This window comes from Patiria miniata, unplaced genomic scaffold (assembly GCF_015706575.1).
Source record: "Patiria miniata isolate m_02_andy unplaced genomic scaffold, ASM1570657v1 HiC_scaffold_8, whole genome shotgun sequence".
NCBI lineage: Eukaryota > Metazoa > Echinodermata > Asteroidea > Valvatida > Asterinidae > Patiria > Patiria miniata.
In genome coordinates, this window is record NW_024037075.1 from 10221559 (window position 1) to 10244044 (window position 22486).

The 22486-nt window shown below is 40.1% G+C and overlaps 1 protein-coding gene across 1 annotated transcript in view; it reads left to right on the forward strand.

Moving 5' to 3' along the window:
- The first annotated feature begins 3807 nt into the window (after positions 1-3807).
- LOC119719719 (mucin-5AC-like) overlaps positions 3808-22486 on the forward strand; it is a 111554-nt gene continuing 92875 nt past the window's right edge. The window contains exons 1-6 of the mRNA XM_038189218.1: positions 3808-3814; positions 4870-5352; positions 18896-19294; positions 19454-19864; positions 20328-20548; positions 21687-21849. Of these exons, the coding sequence (XP_038045146.1) occupies positions 3808-3814; positions 4870-5352; positions 18896-19294; positions 19454-19864; positions 20328-20548; positions 21687-21849 (1684 nt within the window). The remainder of the gene's footprint in view (positions 3815-4869; positions 5353-18895; positions 19295-19453; positions 19865-20327; positions 20549-21686; positions 21850-22486) is intronic.

Consider the following 22486-nt stretch of genomic DNA (forward strand, 5'->3'; position numbering starts at 1 on the left):
TCAAAATAGCTGATTCATTGACTCCAAACTCATAAATGATTTTAAAAGATGATCTTTTGCTAAAAAAAAATCTGTTTTTAGTGGTCAGAAATTGCCTCAGAACGCAGGGGTCTGATTCCATTTTTTGTGGGAACTTCCCCTTCTTGTCACCTCTGTATATGACTACAGCTTGGCCTGCAATCTGCTTTCCCCGAGACTTGCTGTGCAACCATTTGGTGAGGTCAGACAGGGTGTAAATCCTTCTCCCTTCCACTGCTGAAGGTGGGGAGCGTAGGCCTTAGTATGCCATATGAAGAGGCAGTTAGCAGCTCCGTAGCATTTCGCATTGGTGGGGCTGCTGGTGCAGGTCCATCTGGATACGGTACATTTCCATACATCGGCCATGCACCAGGTATAGGAGTGTAGAGGTACGGCTGTGGAACGGGATATGAGAATGGCGGTGCCAGTGCAGACAGCTGTGTAGGCGTTGTCATTTGGATGGAGAAACTGTAGAGATTACAGTCACCATGGGCGTAGACTGGTCACCCACATTTGGGAATGGTAGTGCGGATGCCGACAGCTGTGGGGGCGTCCCCATTGGGACTGGCTGGGCTGAGGCAGGTTGTACGGCAGTGGGTGGAGAGGATACAGTAGAAACTACGGTCACCATAGGGTTCGGCTGGTTGCCTGGAACTGCTGCGAACATAGTGTCCACATTAATAACCACAGAGTCTTGGGGATTGAGCAGGCACATGTAGTATAGGAGCAACAAAGGTCGAAGGGTCAATTTGCTGTATTACAAGGGTGAGCTGTTTAATATAACTACAAGTGAGCCATTATAAGAGACTATTTGACACTCATAATCAATGTTTGGTGGTCAGATCCAACTGGATGGAAGGAGTTGTACAGCTCTGCGCTAAGTACACCTTTCCTCCATTTGTAACGCACCAGGATGTAGTCAAGTTGATAAAGTGTACCGGTACCATTGTAACTAAATGTCCACCGCTTTCCCTCTCCTGAAATTGTGTTAACTGCTAAAAGTTTATGTTCTAACATGAAGTCTGCCATGTCAGATCCGTTTCTGTAAGAAAACTGTTCATCATGCATGATGACCTAGTCTTTCATTGAATTCACCAAGATGTATCAGAAACTTATGCTTTGGAATATCGCTAGTAGCAGCACATAAATATCTGTGAAACTGCTCAATCTCATCAATGGGAGCTGAATCAGTGGGAGAATATACCACAATCACTGACATAACTGGGTTACCATTAAACTCTACCACCTGGATCGTCTCTGAGTGGGAGTGTGCACCCATGAGGGTTTATCTGGCTCTTCCACTAAGAAGTAGACCAACACCTCCTTGAGATGCCCCAGCCTCATTCCGCCAAGCTGATGATGTAATGGGGTAGTATCCATTCAGTCTGCTGAATCTAAATGGATCACTGTGGACCGTCAGTGTTCTTGTATTCCCAATGATATCAATGTTTGATGTCCCTGCACAATGTACAAGCTCATGCAGTCTTGCTTCTTCCTGATGCCATTTTTTGTTATTACTTGGATTACAGATCTGCTGCCCAAACAAAATCAGAAATTAACAAAACAAAACAAAATCGCCGCCAAAAAATTCAACTTTCGATGACCAAAAAACATGTTGCTGTCTGCATAATAATCAAAAGCAATCCCGCCCCCCCCCCCCCTTTTTGACTGGGGGGAGTGGGGGGGGGTGTGCATGGGCTCCCTCCTCCCACATTTTCTTGCTGAGAAACAAACAATGCAGATTTGTAGATCTACAATGTAGATCAAAAACGTTGGTGAAGGGCAAAACCTAATTTGATTATATCACCCCGACGCAAAATTCCATCTTATAAACAATGTACATTTGTTTGCCAACATTCACAATGTATTCAATAGGTCTGAGAATGGAGGATGCATTCTATTTGACAGATCCTAGTAATGTATCAATTCACGTTATTTCCATGAACGCAATGGTAACATATGTTACAAAGGAGAAAATGTGTAATTTATATGCCTAACTTGTTACTTTTGACAGTGTTTTGGAAGGTATTACATTTCTTTAGCATTAAAACAAAAACTGTTGATAGAACTTGAATTTTCGGATGTCATTTTCACCAGTGTATCAGGATTTACCCTTCTGTGACTGAGAGAAAATGCTTTGGGAAAAGAACTTACAAAATAGGGTGGACAGCCACAGTACAGAAAAGACTTCTTCCATTTCTTGGACATTTTGTAAAAAGTTTGGGATGAAATCTCTTTAAAGTAACCTGGCTTGGGACACAAAGTATGTATGTTTTAATTGAAACATGCCAATTTTCCCAATTGGGAGCTTTCAATCTTGCTCTTATGAATAGATAATAATTAATCAATTATTATTTGTTATGCCCCACCGGCAAAGTGGAAGGGGCATACTGTTTCTGCCTTGTCCATCAGTGTTCGTGTGTGTGGGCGGGCTGTCACCGCGTTATGGGGGAATTTTTTTTATTAGGCAAATTAGGACCTAGTTGTGGGGACTTTCTGCTGTCCCCACAGCGTCTTCAGTCCCCATAGTACCATGTGACAACTCGTGTGTGGTCCCCACAACTATGGAACAAGTTTGTGTGGGCGTGTTCATGCATTCAAACCGTTGACGAAAAATGACGGAGAACAAAAGAGAACAATAAGGTCCGCGTTCCAAGCATACGTCCGCAATCGGGATTGTGTACAAAACATATGGAGTCTTCCTAAAAAGTTACAAAGTAGGATGTCCATGGTGGGAGGTCGATACAAATCTGCGTGTGTGTGCGTGCATCACACTTTTGGTTTCATAGTGATAACTCGAGTTGGACTTGATGAACATGAACATGTATGTCATGAACCTTGATAGGTAGCTTGCTATTGCAACCTTAATAAGCTTAATGTGTTTTGACCCCAGAGGACAAAGGCCAAGGTCATTATGGTTAAAACAATTAGTTTTCCCACCATGACACAACCAGACTTGTCATGTCAACTTAAAGCTATAGTCCATCATTTGTAATTAGTGCATTTTGTTCGTTTGAAGCAACAAAAGTGTTCAAAATCCAATGAAGGATACTGAGCAACTAACCTGATGAAGTTTCAGTTAAGCTTCAGCTGTACATTCCGAGAAAAACAGCATTCTAAGATCTCAATTTCAAATCAAAAGTTACTGAATCATGTTTTGAATTGTTTTGAATTGCAGCTATACGCGACGTCACACACTGATCCGACAAATTACAACAACCGCGCACGCGTGTGCATCGTTCCAATACTTGTGCGTGCTGCGCTGAATAACAAAACGAACTACTAATTTAAATTTGCCTACGGTGCTTCTTAAGAATCACCGTTGAAAATGCCTTCTTTCGTTGATTACTTCAAAATGACAGCTTCCCAGAAAAAATAATTTTACAGGGAGTTTAGTTTCCTTACTATCTTTCAACCAAGTTTGTTTTTCAACAATAATTATGCCAGTTACTTTTCGGATGGCTGCAAATGATGGACTATAGCTTTAAAACATGGTATTATGGTTAGTCTGGGGTTCATTCAGAAACCTGTCACTTTTTGGACCCCATATGCCAAAGGTCAAGGTTGTTATTAAAATAAGTGGAAACAACATCAGTAGTTTTCTCAGCATTATACAGAGGTTACTCAAGAAAAATTTGGCATATCGACTTGGGACTTGGTAGGTGCAAGTACGTGGGTAATTGTTCGTAGGATTTTCAGGTCACTTTTTTGAGCCCATAGGCCAAATGGCAAGGTTCTAATTAAAATACAAGAAATAATGTCATCATGATAAGTTACTTGTCAGGCAACATGACAGGTAACTTATACAGACATTTCTTTTTCCATGGATGTGGCACCTTTCAACCTTTAAAGTGTACTGAATGCAAACTTCAACATGTACATACACATTTGTTTATGGTGTAAATCGAGGATTTTCTATTGTTCCTCTTCCCTATTCCTTTGTTTATATTTTTTTTGCAACAGCTCTCATTGGTTTTGTGCACTTTTCCTAACCGAGGAGTCCTCAATTTGGTTCCTGTCTTCAATTCAGTGATGATGTTGCACATGTGTGTCCTCAATTTACACCATAAAAAAACGCATGTGTACATACACTATTGCATGTACACATAATAACTTGTAGTTTGCTTTTTGTAAATTGTGTACTGTCAGTTACTCACCAGCCAGCTGTACACTTTTAGCATACATGGAAATGTAATCCAAATTCCATGGCTTGCCAGATCACCACGGTTGAAATTGAAAGAATGGTGATAACTCATTGAATAAAGTAAACCACTTTTTTTTTTCCAGGTTACTATTTTTATGTGATGTTTGTGATTATTTTAGTATACCTCACATTTTGCTTACATGCATTTGCACTATACATGTATGTACCCACTGGTCTTGTCTCTTTTTACTTGTATTTCTTGTACAGTATCTATTCACTCACTCAATATAAACTAAAGAAAATAATAACGATGTAAATGAATGTTGCATATATGACCCAGGTAAGTTGATGTTAACAGGGAGGTGTCATATCCTGGGAACAGTCACTGTTGTGGGGCATTTGTGTTTATTCAACCAACTTTTCTTAATATTAGGTTGCATTTGGCCTGAAACGTTTGCCATTCTATATTTTGTATATATTGCAAATGATAAATATTGGTTGGTGGTAAGATGACATTATTTTGGCTTGCAAAATACAGGATTCACTGATGATTTCCCCAGTTGGAGAATGTTCAAAGAGAATGTTTATTCTCTCTTTAAATCAAGTCTTCAAGAAGTAGTAAAATACCTGGGAATTCATTTTTTAATAAAGGCCATGCATATACTCATGTGTTGACTTATTTTCTTTCGGAATTCTTTTGTCCAAAGCAACCACAAAGCCATCAACTACTACTCGTGAGTATGTTTGTGATGATGACATGGATGAAGACTACGTGCCAGTAACGGTTCGTCGACGCCCTTCTGAATCGGAGATACCAATTTTACCAGATGAGGGGTGGATTCCTCCCGATATACCAATGCCTGAAGACGAAGAGGATGTTTACTTCAGACGTCATCTGGTTGTTGAATTCACTCCAAGTGTCAATATCACGTCCATCATAATTTATCCCCAAAATGGCTTGGAACGACCTATCAGCGTGGCTTTCACATTTATTCCGACTGGTTCTACATCCACCATGGATATGATAAGTGAAGATGACAACCGTATCTTCTATGGCTTTGCGGGGGAGAAGCTTTATCTTCCTAAAGGCACTCCGTTTTTGTGGCGTTTGAACATCTATATTGTGTCTGGATCTGATGTTAGCAGGAATACTAGCTACACCGTATCTTTGAGGGGATGTGAAGAAACAGGTAAGTAATTATAAAGGGCAGTGGGAAGGCAAACAATACTAAGCAAAATTTTAAATGACCGAACAGTATGAGGATTGGTTGTTGCAATGTGTAACTCACCAATAATGAATCAACCTTAATCTTAACCCTCAACTGTAATTTGGAAATATTCTCCCATAGAGATTTCTTACATTTACAGTATGTATTTAATTAGGATAAAACTATGAAATCTACTTCACTCAACTTACCTGTAGGGCCACTACATTTGCCTATTCCCCTCACTGGCAAATGTGATCAATTACCATGTAGAATTTGTTCCAAGTTCATCAGCACGTGCATCTTTGTCAAAAAGATGTAGATTTTGCTCGCCGTTGGTGAGTAGTGTGACAACTATTTTTTCAGATTGAAACTTTGCCAATCTAGGACGACATATGTTCATTGCACTATTTTGTGAGATTTAAAGTAAGATTTACCTATTTTTTTTATTCAATCTACACAAATGGGACTTATCAATCTACTGGAGAATGTTCATTTTCGAAGGAATGTAGATTAATTTTAATTTGTTTTCCTTCGAAATTTGGGAAATATAATTGATAATGCATGCGACGCAGGTGAAGTATTGTACGTTTTATTCAGGTGATATTTTTCGGCTTTTTGGTTTGGGGGAAGAGAGGGCGATCAATTTTTTTTTTTTTAAATAGTCAAAATGACTTTATACCTTACTCATTTAAGAAATAATGAGTGAGGTTTATGCTGGGCTAAGGAACGTGTTATAAAAGTTACCCTTTCATTGTGTTCCTTACTCATGCAATCGCAGAATCTGCCTGACCAACTATAAAACTCATCAAGTCACACTTTGTTGTTTGTCACTGGGACGTGTTTTGTATTTGCTGTTTTGTATTGTTTTGTATTTGCTGTATAATAATCTGATTCTATGTAGGATTTTCTCAGTGCATTGGTGTCCAGGTCATTAATAGGCAACATTTGTGAAGCTGGTAGTAGATCGGTGCCTACGTTTTACTTTGAGATACTTCTTTGTAAACATATTTTGTAGATTCGCCCAGTTTGTTTCTTAAAGAAAAAAAAACTAGTGAAGAATACCTGCAGACCAGGTTTTGCTGTAAGTGAAAGTCAAACAGAATCGTACTGAACGCTTTCCCCTCTTCATAAATAGAAAGGGACTGTTCCCAAATAAACTGAGCTACAATTATAGTCCAAAGTGATACTTAAACACATGACATTTTGAATAAAAGTTAATGTGTGGCACGTGTAGTTTAACTTAACGAAAATAACATTTTCTTTTTAAACTTCACTAGAAAGTTTTGGACATATACATCAAAACCCTACAAAGAACCTGCTTGTGCGAAATTTTTACCTTTCACGCTAAGGACACTCGGTAAAAATGTAACATCGATGTACATGTGTCATGTACATGTCCAATACGTGAGGCGCACTCACTACAGAACACTGGGATTGGAAAGGGAATTCCTGTCTTCATTGTTTGTCAATAGAGAGTGCTGTTTGTCTTGCTCAGCAGTTGTATTCTGATCACCGGGCTGGCGAAAATTACGCTATTTTATTTTCATAGCTAGATTGTCAGTCTAACAGTTTATGAAGGAAAAACAGCAAAATACCCTGGCCGTTGGTGGCCGATTGGTTGGGTTTGATTTTTGTCTACGCTCATTTTTCTGAGCTGACCTTTTGTTATAGGTATCGATATAAATCATATATCAAATAAAGAGTGATAAAGTGGTTTCAGACAAAAAATAGGTTACAGAAAACAACAAGTTGAGTTCCTGGACATCTTTAATTGGTTTCCTCTTTTCTCTTAGCAGCAGGACAGATAAGACCTGTTTTCCAGTACCTACATAAATTGGGTGCTTCGTCTTGTTTTTTTTTTTTTTTTCAAATTTAGTTAAGAGCTGTGATAACATGTAATTAAAAACTGTCACAATTCGGAAGGGCATGACTGTTGGTCTTTTCAGAATATAGGATTTCTTCCCACATGACTGGAGGCCATGCATGCCAGGCAAAGGGTTATAGCCAGCTCCCTACCGTGGCCCGAGTGCAGTTGGGATTGAACCAAAACATGAAAAGCTTGTTGCCAAAGATTGTAAAGACCAAGAGCAAATCCCAAGCCACTAACAGCATTTGTACCCTCACTCAAGATCGAGGCACAGCATATATGCCGAAAACAGTCTCATGTGCAGGCCGCCAAACTACATGTAGCTGGTAGTGTATCTGATACGGTTCCACGCTTTCTGGTCGTGAGTCGGCAGCTCTATGTGTGAGCATGTTGGCTCCAACTGCAGTGCCTCTCGCTAGGCATATACCTTCGAGTCCTGTGTGCTGTGGTGCAATCTAATACTGGAAAGCAGATCACCGACCCCTCGGTGCTAGGCGCACCGTGTGAATCACATGTCTTTCGGTCTCAGATGAACAGGTTATGCATGGCCACAAGAATCCTGGTCTGATTCTGTCACTTGTACCCACTATTCTTCATCAGAATTTAACGAGGATTCTTCTGAATACAAATCGTCACCATCAGATTTCACAAAACTCATCGTAACTTACGATGCATTGCAGCACTGCGACGCATCCCTAATGCGCAGTGCAGTTGCGACGCGGCCTGCAATTCATTTCACAAAATGCGTCATAAGTGGAGTGCGTCGTAGGTGTATTTATATCACAGCACGGTGACTGTTATATTTATTCAGTGTAAAGTTAATAGTCGTCTGCTTCTCAAAGAGTTGAGATCTCTCAAAAAAGTTTTTAAACGTAAAACAAAATGGCCAAGGTGTGGCAGTTTTAAAGGAAAACAAGCTTGCGGTGGACTTCCTAGCTACTTTGTCATTTCAACTGCAATATTCCAGGCTAATTCGTAATTACTTCAATGCATTTCCATTTACAACTTTACACACATTGTCATGGTATTATAGTCTCGTAAATGTGTATGCATAAAACTGGCTAAGAAGAGGACTCTTATTTTGCAATGACCACTAAACACATCGTAACTTTGACGTGTTTGCTGTTGTCAAGCAACTTCCAACCAGTTTAACACATCACAAGTTTCGTGAGTGGATTAGCATGCGTTGCAAAGTTGCAAAGTCACATGTCATAACTCGGGTTGTTACACATCGCGTCCAATCGGGTGCAGGACACAGAATGCATCATTGCATACAACAGTCTGCATATTTTCCTCAAGCAAATCACAAGAGATTCAACACTTGCTACATCATCCCGGCAAGGGTCTTAGATGTTATTTTCTACCAACTGAAGGGCTGGTAAGCGCTTTGATGACCTCTCGTTGGCGGGCAATGACTCATTTACAGGCTATTTTCAAATGCATAGAAGCCACTGACAATCAACATGCGTATAAGCCTATCCAAACCGCCACAAGAGAGCACAAAAGCACCAAACGATCCCTGCTTGCCAATCTTTTCAGACCTTTCTAAATACCACTCGTAGACTTCGTTGACGACCAAACCAAGTCCACCATCGATCTCAGCCTAGTGGTAATTTAAGTCACCTGCCCTCCCCCCCAATACTCCAGGGATGTCACAAATGATATCCCCACCTCCATGCAGTAGTGATACTGTCGAATACTTCCCAGCTTGATTGGGGAGCCACATTACCACCACGCCAAGTATCAGGCAGATGGGACCCCTAGCCCTGTTCATCTCATATCCTCGAGATTTAGTAGGTTTCAATGACCTCCAGCATTTTCGTCTGGCAGTTTCAAGTCGGTCAGTATACTGATCACCACAGTTGTGTCATACATAATCTCCAAGGATCAGGCACTCAGTCAGTCTAACATTGCCTCTTATCTTAGAGACTTTTCCAATGGTGAATCCAGAACAGACTCACCCTCAAAGCAACACATTTTCCATGCGAGAAGAATGCCATTGCCGATGATTTATCTCAAAGGACCATTATTCCAACAGAATTGACACTTCGACCCAACGTAGTGGAGGCATTATTCACTCTGATAGACTAACTGCATATAGATCTGTTCGCGTTGGCAATGAACAACCAACTACCATTGTTCTGCTTTCGAATACTCTATTCTCAAGCATGGCACATCGATGCACTGTCAATCTGATGGGATCTCATGCCAGGTTATGCTTAATTCCCTCCCATGTCCCTTCTCAGGCGAGTTCTAATCAAAGGAGCATTCTTCTCATTGCTGCATCACGGCCATGCCAGCCGTTGTTTACAAGGCTTGTCAAATTTCTTTTGCATCAACTGGTAGTTTTGCCTCGAAGACTATGTATATCTTTTGTTTTACCCAGTATCAGGATTCAATCATCCAGCTCTGAAAGATCTCCACCTAGCTTGTTGGATCTTGTCAAGAGATCTTTGACAACAGCGGGCCTTTAAGGAAAGGCTGTTAAAATTGCAGTCAATAGCATTCTAAAAATTAATGTGGCCTGACGTTGCGAACTTAGCAAGTTCTTCTTCAATAGCATTCTCTCATTTCCACCAATACAGAAATTGGGGATTTCCTTGTTTACCTTTTTTGAATCTAAGGTAATAAAACACTTACAGGACAGCCATAAAAGCTTTCCAGATGACTCATCGTTGTCAAATAGTGCAGCCAATTTTTTTGTATAAGAAGACCTCCTTTGCATAAACTTTGAGCTTCCTGGGACCTTACTCATGGTCTGTATTATCTCTTGAAAGCCCCCATGAACTCTTAGGGCAGACAGGTGGTCGTGCTCACTGTAGCAACTGCCAATAAAAGTGCAGCACAAAGTCATGCATCCTCTACAGGTCTACCATAGCAGATGACACCACTAAATAATTTAAACAGCATTATCTCAATCCCACCTATACATATGTAACAGACATTGACAAACCAGGAAATATCCTAGTTTATATCCTTTTGAATCTAAGGTAACAGTTGCTTACTATTAAGATATAGGTCAGCCATTGTCGCAATCAGTATGGCAAATAATGGTCATTGCAATCTTTTATGTGGGATGTTTCTGCCTTCTTGGGACCTTACTCATGTGCTGTCTAATCTTTCAAAAGCCCTTTATGATCTCCTGGGGCAGGCTTCCCTATTAAATACATCAATCAAGTGGTATTCTTGCTAGCTGTAGCAACTGTATGCACTTACAATAAAAGATGGACACTTCCATTGGGAACCAAATTGTACGCGGGTGATCCCTAATTTAGGCTTCCTGACAAAAAATTCCTTTCAACCACTGATATGTTCATCCCAGAAAAAAAATTGCTGTCGTCAATCCAAACAGCTTATTATGGTGTCCAGTGTGGATTCTGAAGTGATATGTTAACCAAAAAAAAAAAAAGATCTCAAGGGGTGAGACAAAACACTTATTTATTACTTCACCATGGTTCGAAATAAGCGGAAGCCCGCTAGCCAAATGCTAGTCAAAACAGCAGCGGGCTAGTCAAACTATTCCTTAAGTAGCCCAGCTGGCGAGTCAAAAAATATTGGGATACGGCAAAGACGAAAGGACAGGAAGAAATGAAATTCAGAAAGCAAACCTATAAATTTGTGTATATTTTATCAACTGTTTTAATGGGTTAAATTATAAAAGATCTGTTCATTAGAAACACTGACAAAATTGCCTCAGAATAGATGAGAAATCAGTTGTAAATGGGTAGGGTAAAACCGAATTTTACTTTCAACTTAATTTCGTACCTAGGTCTTCTTATTCGATCACGTCTGTTTTCACATGGCGTGCTTGCGTGAGAACGAAAATCATAACATCTGATTGATTCTAGATTTCGTTTGGATCACTTTTTAATGCAGTTCTTATCAACGGTATTTGTTTATTTGTTTTTAAATGAAAATTAATCCTTTAAGTCCTTCAAAAATTGCCTGCCACAAAATTATACCATAAAATTTTTATGCTGAAATTAATGAATGATCGAGTTCTACAAGTCCACATGGAAGTTTTCAGAAGTGACAGGTCAATTTTTGGCAGGATATTTCTCTTTGATGTCATGCGATTTTTCGGTTTCCATAAAACTCTGAGCGTGATTTTTTAAGAAATCATTATAACAAACTAAGTTTAAACACTCTGACTTTTACACATATTTTTCATTTCCAGGGGCCCTGAAGCGTGCCACTAGGGGTCAACTTTCAAGCATAAACACGTTTTGTGTGCATGCACATTGTTGTTTATGAGACAATATAAAAGAAAAAACATGCGGGCTAGTGAACATGCCCACAGGCTAGTTCAGAGTCTGTTTCAGTAGCCCCGGCTGTCTAGTGAACAAAAAAGTTAAGGTCGAACCCTGCTTCACCCCCCTTATCAACCAGCATCTCAAAACATTAACACAGTGGAATGTGAGAACAATCAGGTCAACAGTAGGCTTGCGAGGTTTCCGATGGTTCCCTGGTTCTAACCAGTTCCAATATGGGAATGGGAACCGTGAATACAATAATTTCAAGAACTGGATACCAGTTATCCTCAGTTCCGGCTCCAAAAGAATCGGTTCTACATTAAATTACCTATTTTCTGTGCACAAAATCCAGAATCAGCTCCACGGGAGCTTCGCGAATTTTGCGTTTCCAGAGGTCGTCCGCCCTGGCGATGATCTTAACATTGTCGATGGAGATGCTATGTCCTGGGGTGGAGATATGTTCACCAACTTCTGTCAGGGGGGCTGACCTACTGGTGTGTTCTCTGTATTGGGTCTGCAGAGTGTGAGCTGTTTCCCCGATATAAGTGTCTTCACAACCATCACACGACGTCTGGTATACGAGGCCACATTTCTTGAGATTTTGTCTTTCAGGCTGATAAACTGGGAGCGAAGAGTGTTCAACAGTTTATGTGCTACTGTGACACCGTGTTCACGAAGCACACACTCCAGCTGTTCAGACAGACCTCGGATGTATGGGAGAATGGCCATAGGTTGTTGCTTTGCATTGGTGATCGTCTCAGAGGCAGCTCCAGTTGTTGGCTTCTTTTTAGGGATCTTGAATGCCCTTGGTTGGTACCCGTTGGCAGTGAGAGTGTTTTTGACGTGGTGAAGTTCAGTCTCGCAGTCCTCCTCTTCTGTGATGACTTGGTCGATTCGGTGGCAAAGAGTGCGAACCACGGACCTCTTGTGTGCCAAATGGTGATTGGACCCAAAGTTCAAATATTGATCGGTGTGAGTCGGCTTCCTGTAGATAGTTACTTACTAGATCCGTCGCTTTTGGTGTGTACACAGGTGTCTAGGAATGGAAGTTTGGAATCTGTCTCTGGTTCCACAGCAAACCTGATGTTGGGATCGGTGCTATTGATGTGTTGGGTGAAACCTTGGATTGGTAACTCCTGTAACTTCACAAAGGTATCGTCCACATAACTGTACCACCGGTTTGGAGGGGTAGGAGCAGTAGACAATTTAACGCTCAACGTTTGAAATCCTCTATGCACAGCTTGGCGACCAGTGGGGATACTGGGGAACCCATTGCAGTCGCATGTGTTTGCTGGTAGTACGTGCCGTCATACGCAAAGTATGTGGTGTCCAAACAGAAGACCAGCATCTCAATGATCTCCTCAACCTTCATTTGGGTGCAGGTATGGGGAGAGTCTTCAGTTTTCAGTTTTGAGTGTGACTCGGAACCGGTTCCGACTCGGAACGGGGTTGTTGTTTGTTTTTTTGAAAGCCAGAACCCGCTCCAGAAAGATTGGATCGCCCAAACCTAGTCAACAGTATCCATTTGGCCAGAAGTGCGAAACTGCCAATCATGTTGTTGGAGCAACATCTTGGGCTTTTAGCCCTAACCTCATAGCTACAAAATACTACTGAGTAGTAACCTGTAGTATGCATTTCTTTCCATACAAGTGTGCACAACACATGTAGTATTCTGTAGTATTTGGTCCTTGAAGGGCCAAGAGTGTATCCTTAGGAAATATCACCAAAGCAGCGAGTTGGAAATCTCCCAACACATTTTCAACCTGCTGCCTGAAGGATGAATTGTAGTTTGAGGGTAGACTTGGATGCACGGTCCTGTTGGCAGCCATAACATCTGCCAAAAAAACCAAAGAAGGACGATCTTACAGGATTGACTTACGTATAGTACGTGAGTGCAATTCATTGCTGAGATCTTTAACTACTCATTTCACTATAAATTCTGAATGAATGTTACTGGTTTGATTATTCAGGGAGGTTATAGTATCTATATACTTCCTTACTAATCAAACTACAACTTACAATACATATTTCACTTCCCACCACCTCAAGGTGGTCCTCATTTATGCAAATGTAGTAAGTTGAGTGAAGGAGACTCCCCCTTCCAGTAGTACGGCATAGTGGGAGTCTACCGTTGAATACTTACCTGTACAGCACGTCCCCTCCCAACTAGTTTGATAATGAGTCCTGTAGAGCACAAGAAAAGAGTAAATGGGTAGTCTTAGTAAATGTGGGTAGCCTTATGAGGGTGCTAATGTGAAAACTCTTAGCGAGTGGAAACTGCCAATAAGGGGAATATTAAAATGTAGTGGCTCTTCAGGTAAATATTCTATCATAGATTCCCTCCATACTACTATGTATGGGGGGGGGGGGGGGAAATCTGCAATTGTCTTTCTTATAGTTTTCTGAAAGGTTCTGTGCACTGAGAAAATCACCAACATGTACCAGCCAGTTAACCTATCTAGTTAATGGCTCATCCGAATGAACTAATTTGTATGGCCTCATTTTTGTATCATATGCATGTACAAGAATCTTATAGATTGAGACCCGGGTTTGGGCTTTGACCTTACTTACATGATGATTTTGGCACATACGGCTAGTCACCAATGCCAAAAGGCATTGGTTGTCATGACCATCGATTTTCACATAGTTGAATATTCATTATTCGGCGACTAGTGTTCCACATTGTCACACTATTGCACTGCAACTGCACTCAGGGCTGTAATTCAAGAGCTATAGTCACAATAGTAAACGTGTAATTCTGCCTGTACTGGCAATCACACAGTGAGACCTTCACAGAATGCACGTGTACATTGTGAATATTACGTACCGGTACCTGCACAAAGGGTCATATGAACGGCCCACGTGTTTTGTTGCATCTATTTTTGTAATTATAGATCTATGTTTTTGAGAATTTAATGGTATAGAACAAATTAAGTACCAATTTTTGGCAGCAACAGCAACGCATTGTCATTGAGCAAGTAAAGTGTGCTTTGCTTTTGTGCTCTTCAATAAAACACTAGATTCCATCACAGCGAGATATAGAGAGAAGAATACCCGTGTCTCAATTTCTATTTGGCCTTTTCCCTGTCCAATATTCATCATGAAAAATGATACTCTAAGGATTTAATGGTATGATGGTAACAATGAAGGGACAAACATTTTTGAGAGAAAGAAACTGTGCATTAATTGTCTTGACACATGTTTATCGAGAAAAGGCTTTCAGAACAAGGTTGTTACAACTGATAATGTAGTAACCAATGGATAACGTATCACCAACCGATAATGTATCACAAATTGACCGATATTGTATCACTAACCGATAATGTAGTAAACTTTGTATCCAATAATGTATCCTGTGTCGACGGATAATGTAACTACAAAATAACTGTATTTGATAATGTATCACCCCGGAACGGATACTGTATCAACCGATAATGTATCAAAAATCAACCGATTAAGTATCAGTATGGGGAAAAGGTGATATAATCCTACAATCATGTACACTATATAACTGAACCGTACAAATGCACCGGCTTTTGTTTTAAGAGGGGGGGGGGGGGGGGCACCGTTAGCTTGTGACGTCATTTGTTATTTGTCCACCCACTGACTTCAGTTTGTTGAACCCATACAGTTTGCAGTCCAAACGTCACGAGCCTGCCGCACTCTTGAGGCCAACACCCCCGCTGTGACACCCTCCCCCCAAAAAACATACCGGTATAATGTCCGCCTGTTCAAAATACGGATGGAGGCAGCTTAGATAGGGGGTATTTGTACACCATTCTGTAATCCAGTGTTAATAATCGTTGAATTTGAACAGCGCCGCCTATTGAAATATGGTACCCTCCAGTTTTTTATTTTACGGAGGCCAAATGTCCGGAGAAAAAAAAACCTGTGTACATTTTCAGAATTTTTCAGGAGACTGGGGGATGGGGGATAGCCAAAAAAAAAAAAAATCCCGGCCATGAAATTCAAAAAGAGGCGGGGGGGGGGGGGGGGGGAGGGGGGCTTGCTGGAGACGACATGACGCTGGGGGCACTGTTCATGATACAGATGTATCAGCGGATTTCAAACTTTGTGTACTTTTTCTCCCTTTCTCATACTATTTAATACATTTCGGTGGTTGGAATTTTGAACAATACCTCAAAATCTGCCTTTTTTCTCTAAATACGAAATAATGGGGGGGGGGGTGATCCAATAGCCCAGACCCCCTCCCCGGTCAAAAAGTGGGGCGGGATATATAGGACATAAAACAAACATTTGTGTACACCTTTTCCCCATACTGATACTTAATTGGTTGATTTTTGATACTTTATCGGTTGATAACAGTATCCGTTCCGAGGTGATACATTATCGAATACAGTTATTTTGTAGTTACATCGGATACAAATTTTACTACACTATCAGTCAATTTTGCTACATTATCGGTTAGTGATACAATATCGGTCAATTTGTGATACATTATCGGTTGGTGATCCGTTATCCGTTGGTTACTACATTATCAGTTGTAACAAAGGTAATAAACCTTTTCATGACTCTGTCTTTTATGGACATAATCACAGTTTCTAGCAAAAATGTAACCCAAGGGGCATACATCTTGCCGGATCTGGCGACAGCTTCCATTCAGCCATTACAAATCTGGTTTTCCTCCCCATAAAGAAAATGGAAGCCTCCGACTAAGTGTTTGTCTTTGCAAGCATCAAACATTGCAGATGTGTTCACCCCTTGATGTACATGTATGTATGACCATGGTGTACGCGAGTTGGTGCACCAAGGATTTTCTTTGATGAAGAAAAGAAAAAGTTTAAAAGACAAAAGACCGAGAAATGAATTAAACAATAAAGGAATCTGGCATGCAATTTTTTTCTCGGATCTGCTGATTTCCTCAATTTTTACTTCTCATGAATGCCAATACAAATTGAAAAACACTGTACAAAGTCTTGTGTGGTTTAAAATTTCCTCGTTTTTTTTAAATTCCCAGTTGCATGCCTGAGGAATAGATGAATGAATAATTCAATAAAAGGAGGATAAAAGTAGACCTGTCAGTGAAAATAGTAACATGTTGAGATTTAGGAATGCTGATCAATATCAGGGAATACAAGTAAGTTATTTTTGGGGTGGGGACAGGGCAATGTAACCAATAAGGACTCTAGCGGTGATTGCTTCAAAAGTCCATAACTTTCCTGAAGTTGTTCAAATATGAAAACCAGCTTCAATTTTTTTGCCTTGAAAAAAAAAAAATGTGCCTTTTTTATTATTAATTATGATTCATAAATACCTAAGACAGTTTAAGCATTCTATTGGTCGAGAGCCCGTCACGTGGCCGGTCTTAAACGGATGATAAAGACATGGCTAGCTGGTCTTAAACACTTTTCCAGTGTCACAATAAAATGTGGACTCCTAAAAATCCAGTGCCTCTTATCGTTTCATTGGTTGAACGTTCACAATCCTCAATCCTGCATGCGCAACACTACCAGGGAGTCAGAATTTTATAGTTCTAAATTCAAAACGCAATGCGCCAGGTGCGTTCTGCGCGACATCGTGCAGAACATGATACGCGCGATTCAATCTCCATAAAAGGGTTGTTTACATCTTACTCGCCAGCTGAACACTCCATTATTTTGCAAGAGGGATGTTTCCAAAAGCATAAAGTGAATTTGTTGAACAAAATCGGGATGTTTTGAACAAATTATTTGATTTTTTTTTTACCGAAAAGGTATTTATGAATGGGAATAAATATGTGCTCCGTCGGTATTTATCACTCTGTTTAAGACCACTTAGAGTCTGGGTGCTGATAATTACCCTCGCCTCCGGCTCGGGTAATTATCAGCACCCAGACTCTAAGTGGTCTTAAACAGAGTGATAAAAACCTCTGGAGCACACATTTATTCCCTTAATAAAACCATTTTCTAAGTAGAACTCATTGCTGATAACATGAATAGAATGCTTATGTGATCCCCTTCAATTTTTTGACGGTATAATAATAATTTATTTCATTTTAAAAGTGCTTTACATGTATCTCAATTGTACGGAAGCGTACGGAAGCGTATATGACCATCCGCGTTACTGCGTTACTAAGATAAAATATCGTGGAAACATGGAATTCCCTGAAAGGCTATCGTGGAAACGTGGAATACTGTGATAGCCTATCACAGCAATGTGGAATTCCGTGATAGGCTATCGTGGAAATGTGGAATACTGTGCTAGCTTATCACGGAAACATGGAATATCGTTATAGCCTATCATAGCAACATAGAATTCGGTGATAGGCTATCGTGAAAGCATGTAATTCCGTGATGAACTATCGTGGAAATGTGGAATTTTCTGATAGGCTAACAATATCATGGCATTTTGCTTTGCCACGATCAAAACATCACGGAATTCCATGTTGTTGAGATACCCTATCACATTATTCCGCGTTTCCACGATTGCATGTGACGGAATTCTACTTATTCATGATAGCCTATCACGGAATGCCACGTTTCCACGATAACCTACCATGGATTTCCACGATAACCTACCATGGATTTCCACGATAACCTACCATGGATTTCCACGTTTTCATGTTAGGCTTTCATGGTATTCAGCATTTTCATGATGGGCTATCACTGCATTCCGAGTTGTAAAGATATTTTATGATGGAACTCTATGGTTCCAAGTTATTTTATCTCAGTAACGCAGTAGCTCGGATGGTCATATACGCTTCCGTACATTTGGACATGACAACCGCTGAACACTTTAAACAAAAATCTTTCAAAAATATAAATAAAGTCATTAATAATTTACTCAATTAATTTAACTACTAATGAAAAAATACGTCATTTTAATTCAAAAAAGTCCTGAGAATAAGTCATAAACAATAATACACATGATGAAAAGTGGAAATATTTGGGGAAAATTGTTCATAATACTGCCCCTATCTCTGAATCCTGTATGTTCTGTTACAGTAAGCTCATTAGCATAATACTGTAAACTGTCCTAAAAAGTTTAAGGCACTTCTAGGCATTTCCCCATGATCACATGCGTTGGTGGGGCTATTCAGTGAATAAACTGCTTTAAAGTGGTATATATCTGCATGATTTTATCAAAGAAAATTTTAACGGCTTTAGTGGCTTTGCATTTAAGTTAAATCACGTTGAGTGCACATTGAGCAAATCTGGGTTTTTTTTACCTACATGTACCTACCACTAGTAGGGCGCCCTTCCCCATCATGGCCTCTGAGCAAGTACTTCCTGTTTCACTTTTCTTTGAGGACTGTCATCTTCCCTTACATACGATCTTTGGTTACATCCTCCTTCCCTGTAGTAGTTTTGTATTCAGAGAATGGATTAGTGAATACAAATCATCCATAGCTGACAATAAATTTTTTTAATTAAATACTGAATAAAGGCACTTCTTCCTTCAACAGTTCCGATAACAACACTGAAGACAACTACAAAAGCACCAACAACAATACTAACAACAGTGGAAGCTTCAACTACAAAGGCATCAACCACCAAGGCATCAACAACAGAGGCATTGACAACAGAGGCATCGACAACAGAGGCTTTGACTACAAAAGCATCAACAACAGAGGCATCAACTACTGAATTATTGACAACAGAGGCATCTACAACAAGGTTGTCAACAACAGAGGCGTCAACCACCACACTGCCAACAACAAAAGCAACAACTGAAGTGACAACAGTGATTTCCACCACACAACCAACAACAACGCGCAGAACAACTACTGTCATCAATACGACGCCTGAATTAACAACAACAAGACGTACAACAACTGAAGTCACAACTGTTCCTCATACAACAGGTAATTGAGAGGCTACAAATTTCAAATCACACAAATAGATATAAAAAAACATACATTTTCATTTGTTCTTTGGATGAATTAAGTGCTACGTATATCATAAAGTTGTCCAGATTCTTCATATGTATTTTTCCTGATTCTTTATTTGTATTTTTCCTTCAGCATGTGTACCTAGGTACGAAAGGGTGTGTACTTGGACAGACTGGCTGGATGATGAAGTTGATGGCAAAAAAGTTGTTGACTTCAACTATGAATTTGAACTAATTGATGACCTGAGACAGTTGTATGATATCTGTGAAACACCATCTGACATCAGGTGTGCCATGAAGTCCAACAAGGATATACCCAGTTCCAGTACAGGCCAGCAGGTGAACTGTAGTCGAGTTGATGGACTCCGATGCTTTCATGCTGATCATGCCGACTTGTTTCCAAGTAGATGTTTTGATTATGTCATCCGATTGGAGTGTTGCCAGGATGTACCATATGGATGCGAGTTGACAACTCCATTGCCAAGCACCACAGTGGCACCAACTAATACTCCTCTTACTACTACAGCTCCAAGTACAACCGAATGTAAGAACAGTCGCTTCTTCCTCTTAAAACTTGTAGATGTTAACACAAAAGCTTAGGACATCTGCAATTATATTAGTGTTTTATTTGCCTAAATTTGTGTTTTAACTGTATTCATAAAAACCTAAGACAGTTTACGCATTCCTATTGGTCGAGAGCCTGTCATGTGGCCGGGTCTTAAACGGATGATAAAGACATGGCTAGCTGGTCTTAAACACTTTTCCAGTGTCACATGAGATTTGGACTCCCATGAAATCCGGTGCCTTACGTTTCATTGGTTAAACTTTCACATTCCTCATGTATGCATGCGCAGTGTACTACCAGTGAATCAGTATTTTATGGTCCAAAATTCACTCTACACCTGCCCAGCTGCGTTTTATGCTTATTACAGATGCCTGTATGCTAGGTGCTTGTATGCTTTTTACAGATGCCTCAATATATTGTCTGTCTGTGTTTCCTGTTGTAGCCCACCAGTGCCCCATAGGTCTTGTCTATAAAGACTGCAGCTGTCACGTGGATTGTCTGGCCATGGCCCAGTACCCCGGGGGACGCCCACCTCTCATCATTGAGTGTAATCGCACCACATGTATTCCTGGCTGCATTTGTCCTGAGGGTCAAGTGGTGTATAACAACACCTGCATAGACAGAGAAAGGTGTCCTTGTTACTTCAATGGAACATTCTATGAGGTACAATAAGCATACAGTTAAATACTTGATCCTCTCCTAAACTCTCCAAAACAGTTCATGTTTCTGTATGGAGATCACAGGGGAATTAAGTGATCACACACTTTAAGGAATGCTGAACAAATCCTGTGATAAGGAAATAGCACCCTATTTTTTTAGTCTTTGCTGATTAGGGTTTGCATCATCAATTGCAAATTATGAACAGCCATTTGCCCAAAAATTACATTCAGGGATCAAAGTTTTATTTATTTTTTAAGCTGGTGAGAACATGAATGTTTGCGTGTGACACGGCACCTTTTTTTTTTTTTTTTTTTTAAATGTGGCAAATTAAAAGTGCTGGATTTGGTCTGAAACATCCAGAAAACACATTGTTGAAAGGGGGTAAAGGTAGTTTCAGGGTTTTTTTGGTCGTGTTTCAGGCTTTTTATTGTGGCATATCTCTATGTACATGTATAAGAGCTTGCCTGTAGGTTGACTTGGTGCCAAGTCGGTTATTCACCAAGTCGGCACGCAAAATATCACTGCCTGGTTCCCAGACCAAATGATGCTGACTATTGATATTCATTAACCGACTAGGCGAAAACGTTTTATATTTTGTACACTACATATGGGAGTATTTTGAATCGCTAGCAAAGTCTATGGAAGTACTCTGATTGGTTCAGATTGCAGCATGCATTCTAGGCCGCTACAGAAGGTCATTCTTATTACTTCAAAGGTTTGTACTTTGTGTTGTGTACAAATTTCATTATAGGGCATATACACGACTCAAACAAATCAATATCACAATGATCATATTTCTGTACACAATTGACCAAGCTGAGGGATTTGGCCGTTCAAACGTCGCCAGATCTGCAAACATGTCCCCGACGTATTGAGAAGAACTCCCCATGTAACAGAATGAATGAGTCTTCATTTGCATAGTGGTGTGCGACTGGATCTCACGGCCAAAATGCACTACATATATATGTATTGCGCTGCTTGCATATATGATTAACAGTGCAAGAACATAATCATCAAGTTGTTAGATTTGTTGCGGCCAATCACGTACTAGCCTTATACCAGCCGCGCTGATGGAGTTTGCCTGAAGTTCTTTTATGAAAGAAGAATTGACCTTTTCTCATTGTTATTTTCTTCATGGCAGTATGGGGAAACTGTCATTATAGATGACTGCCACTCAGCCATATGTGACCAAAGAGTTGTAGACATAGATGACCCAGAGAATCTGATTCAGACCTGCAATCTGGAGTGTCCTGACGGCCAGCTCATCGAGGAAAAACCAGGGGAGTGCTGCAAGTGCATTCCAGGTGGGCAATAAATATACACAGATTAACTGGCAATGAGTTCACTAGTGCATGGGACTGATGGAGACTGTGAGTGATCACAAGATGGTCCAAAAGCGCTTTGATGATCCCAGCTCTGCTTCTGTGTAGTGTTCTGTCCCAGCGTCCAGATTGAAAATCTTTTGTATTAAGTTGATTTAGCTATTAGGCGATGTGTTAGTGTTCAGGAAGAGCTGGCTCGCCCTAAGATATTTGTCCAACGCCTGACAAAGATAGGATAATAACTTAAGCCACCCCCCCCCCCAGGTGCCACCCATTTAAGGGGCCTAATTTGCATAAATCATTAATACCTACCGTGTAATATATTTATTTCCATATTTGGTGGTTTTTTTTTTAATTTAAGGGTATATTTTGGTGATTCTACTGACATTTGATTGGTCACTTGTGTGACATTTTGCAATTGAAATTAGGCTAATTTATGCATGGAAAGACCAACTTATGAAACTTCTTAACAAATTTGCACCTTTAATTACTAGCAATAGTTTAGTGAACAATAATCATTTGTTTTACATAACGTAAAAAAATCCCAAAAAATTAAGTTAGGTTCAATTTCTGAAGAATTGCCACAAACACCCTTTGCTCTTTCTGCAACTTCATCTTA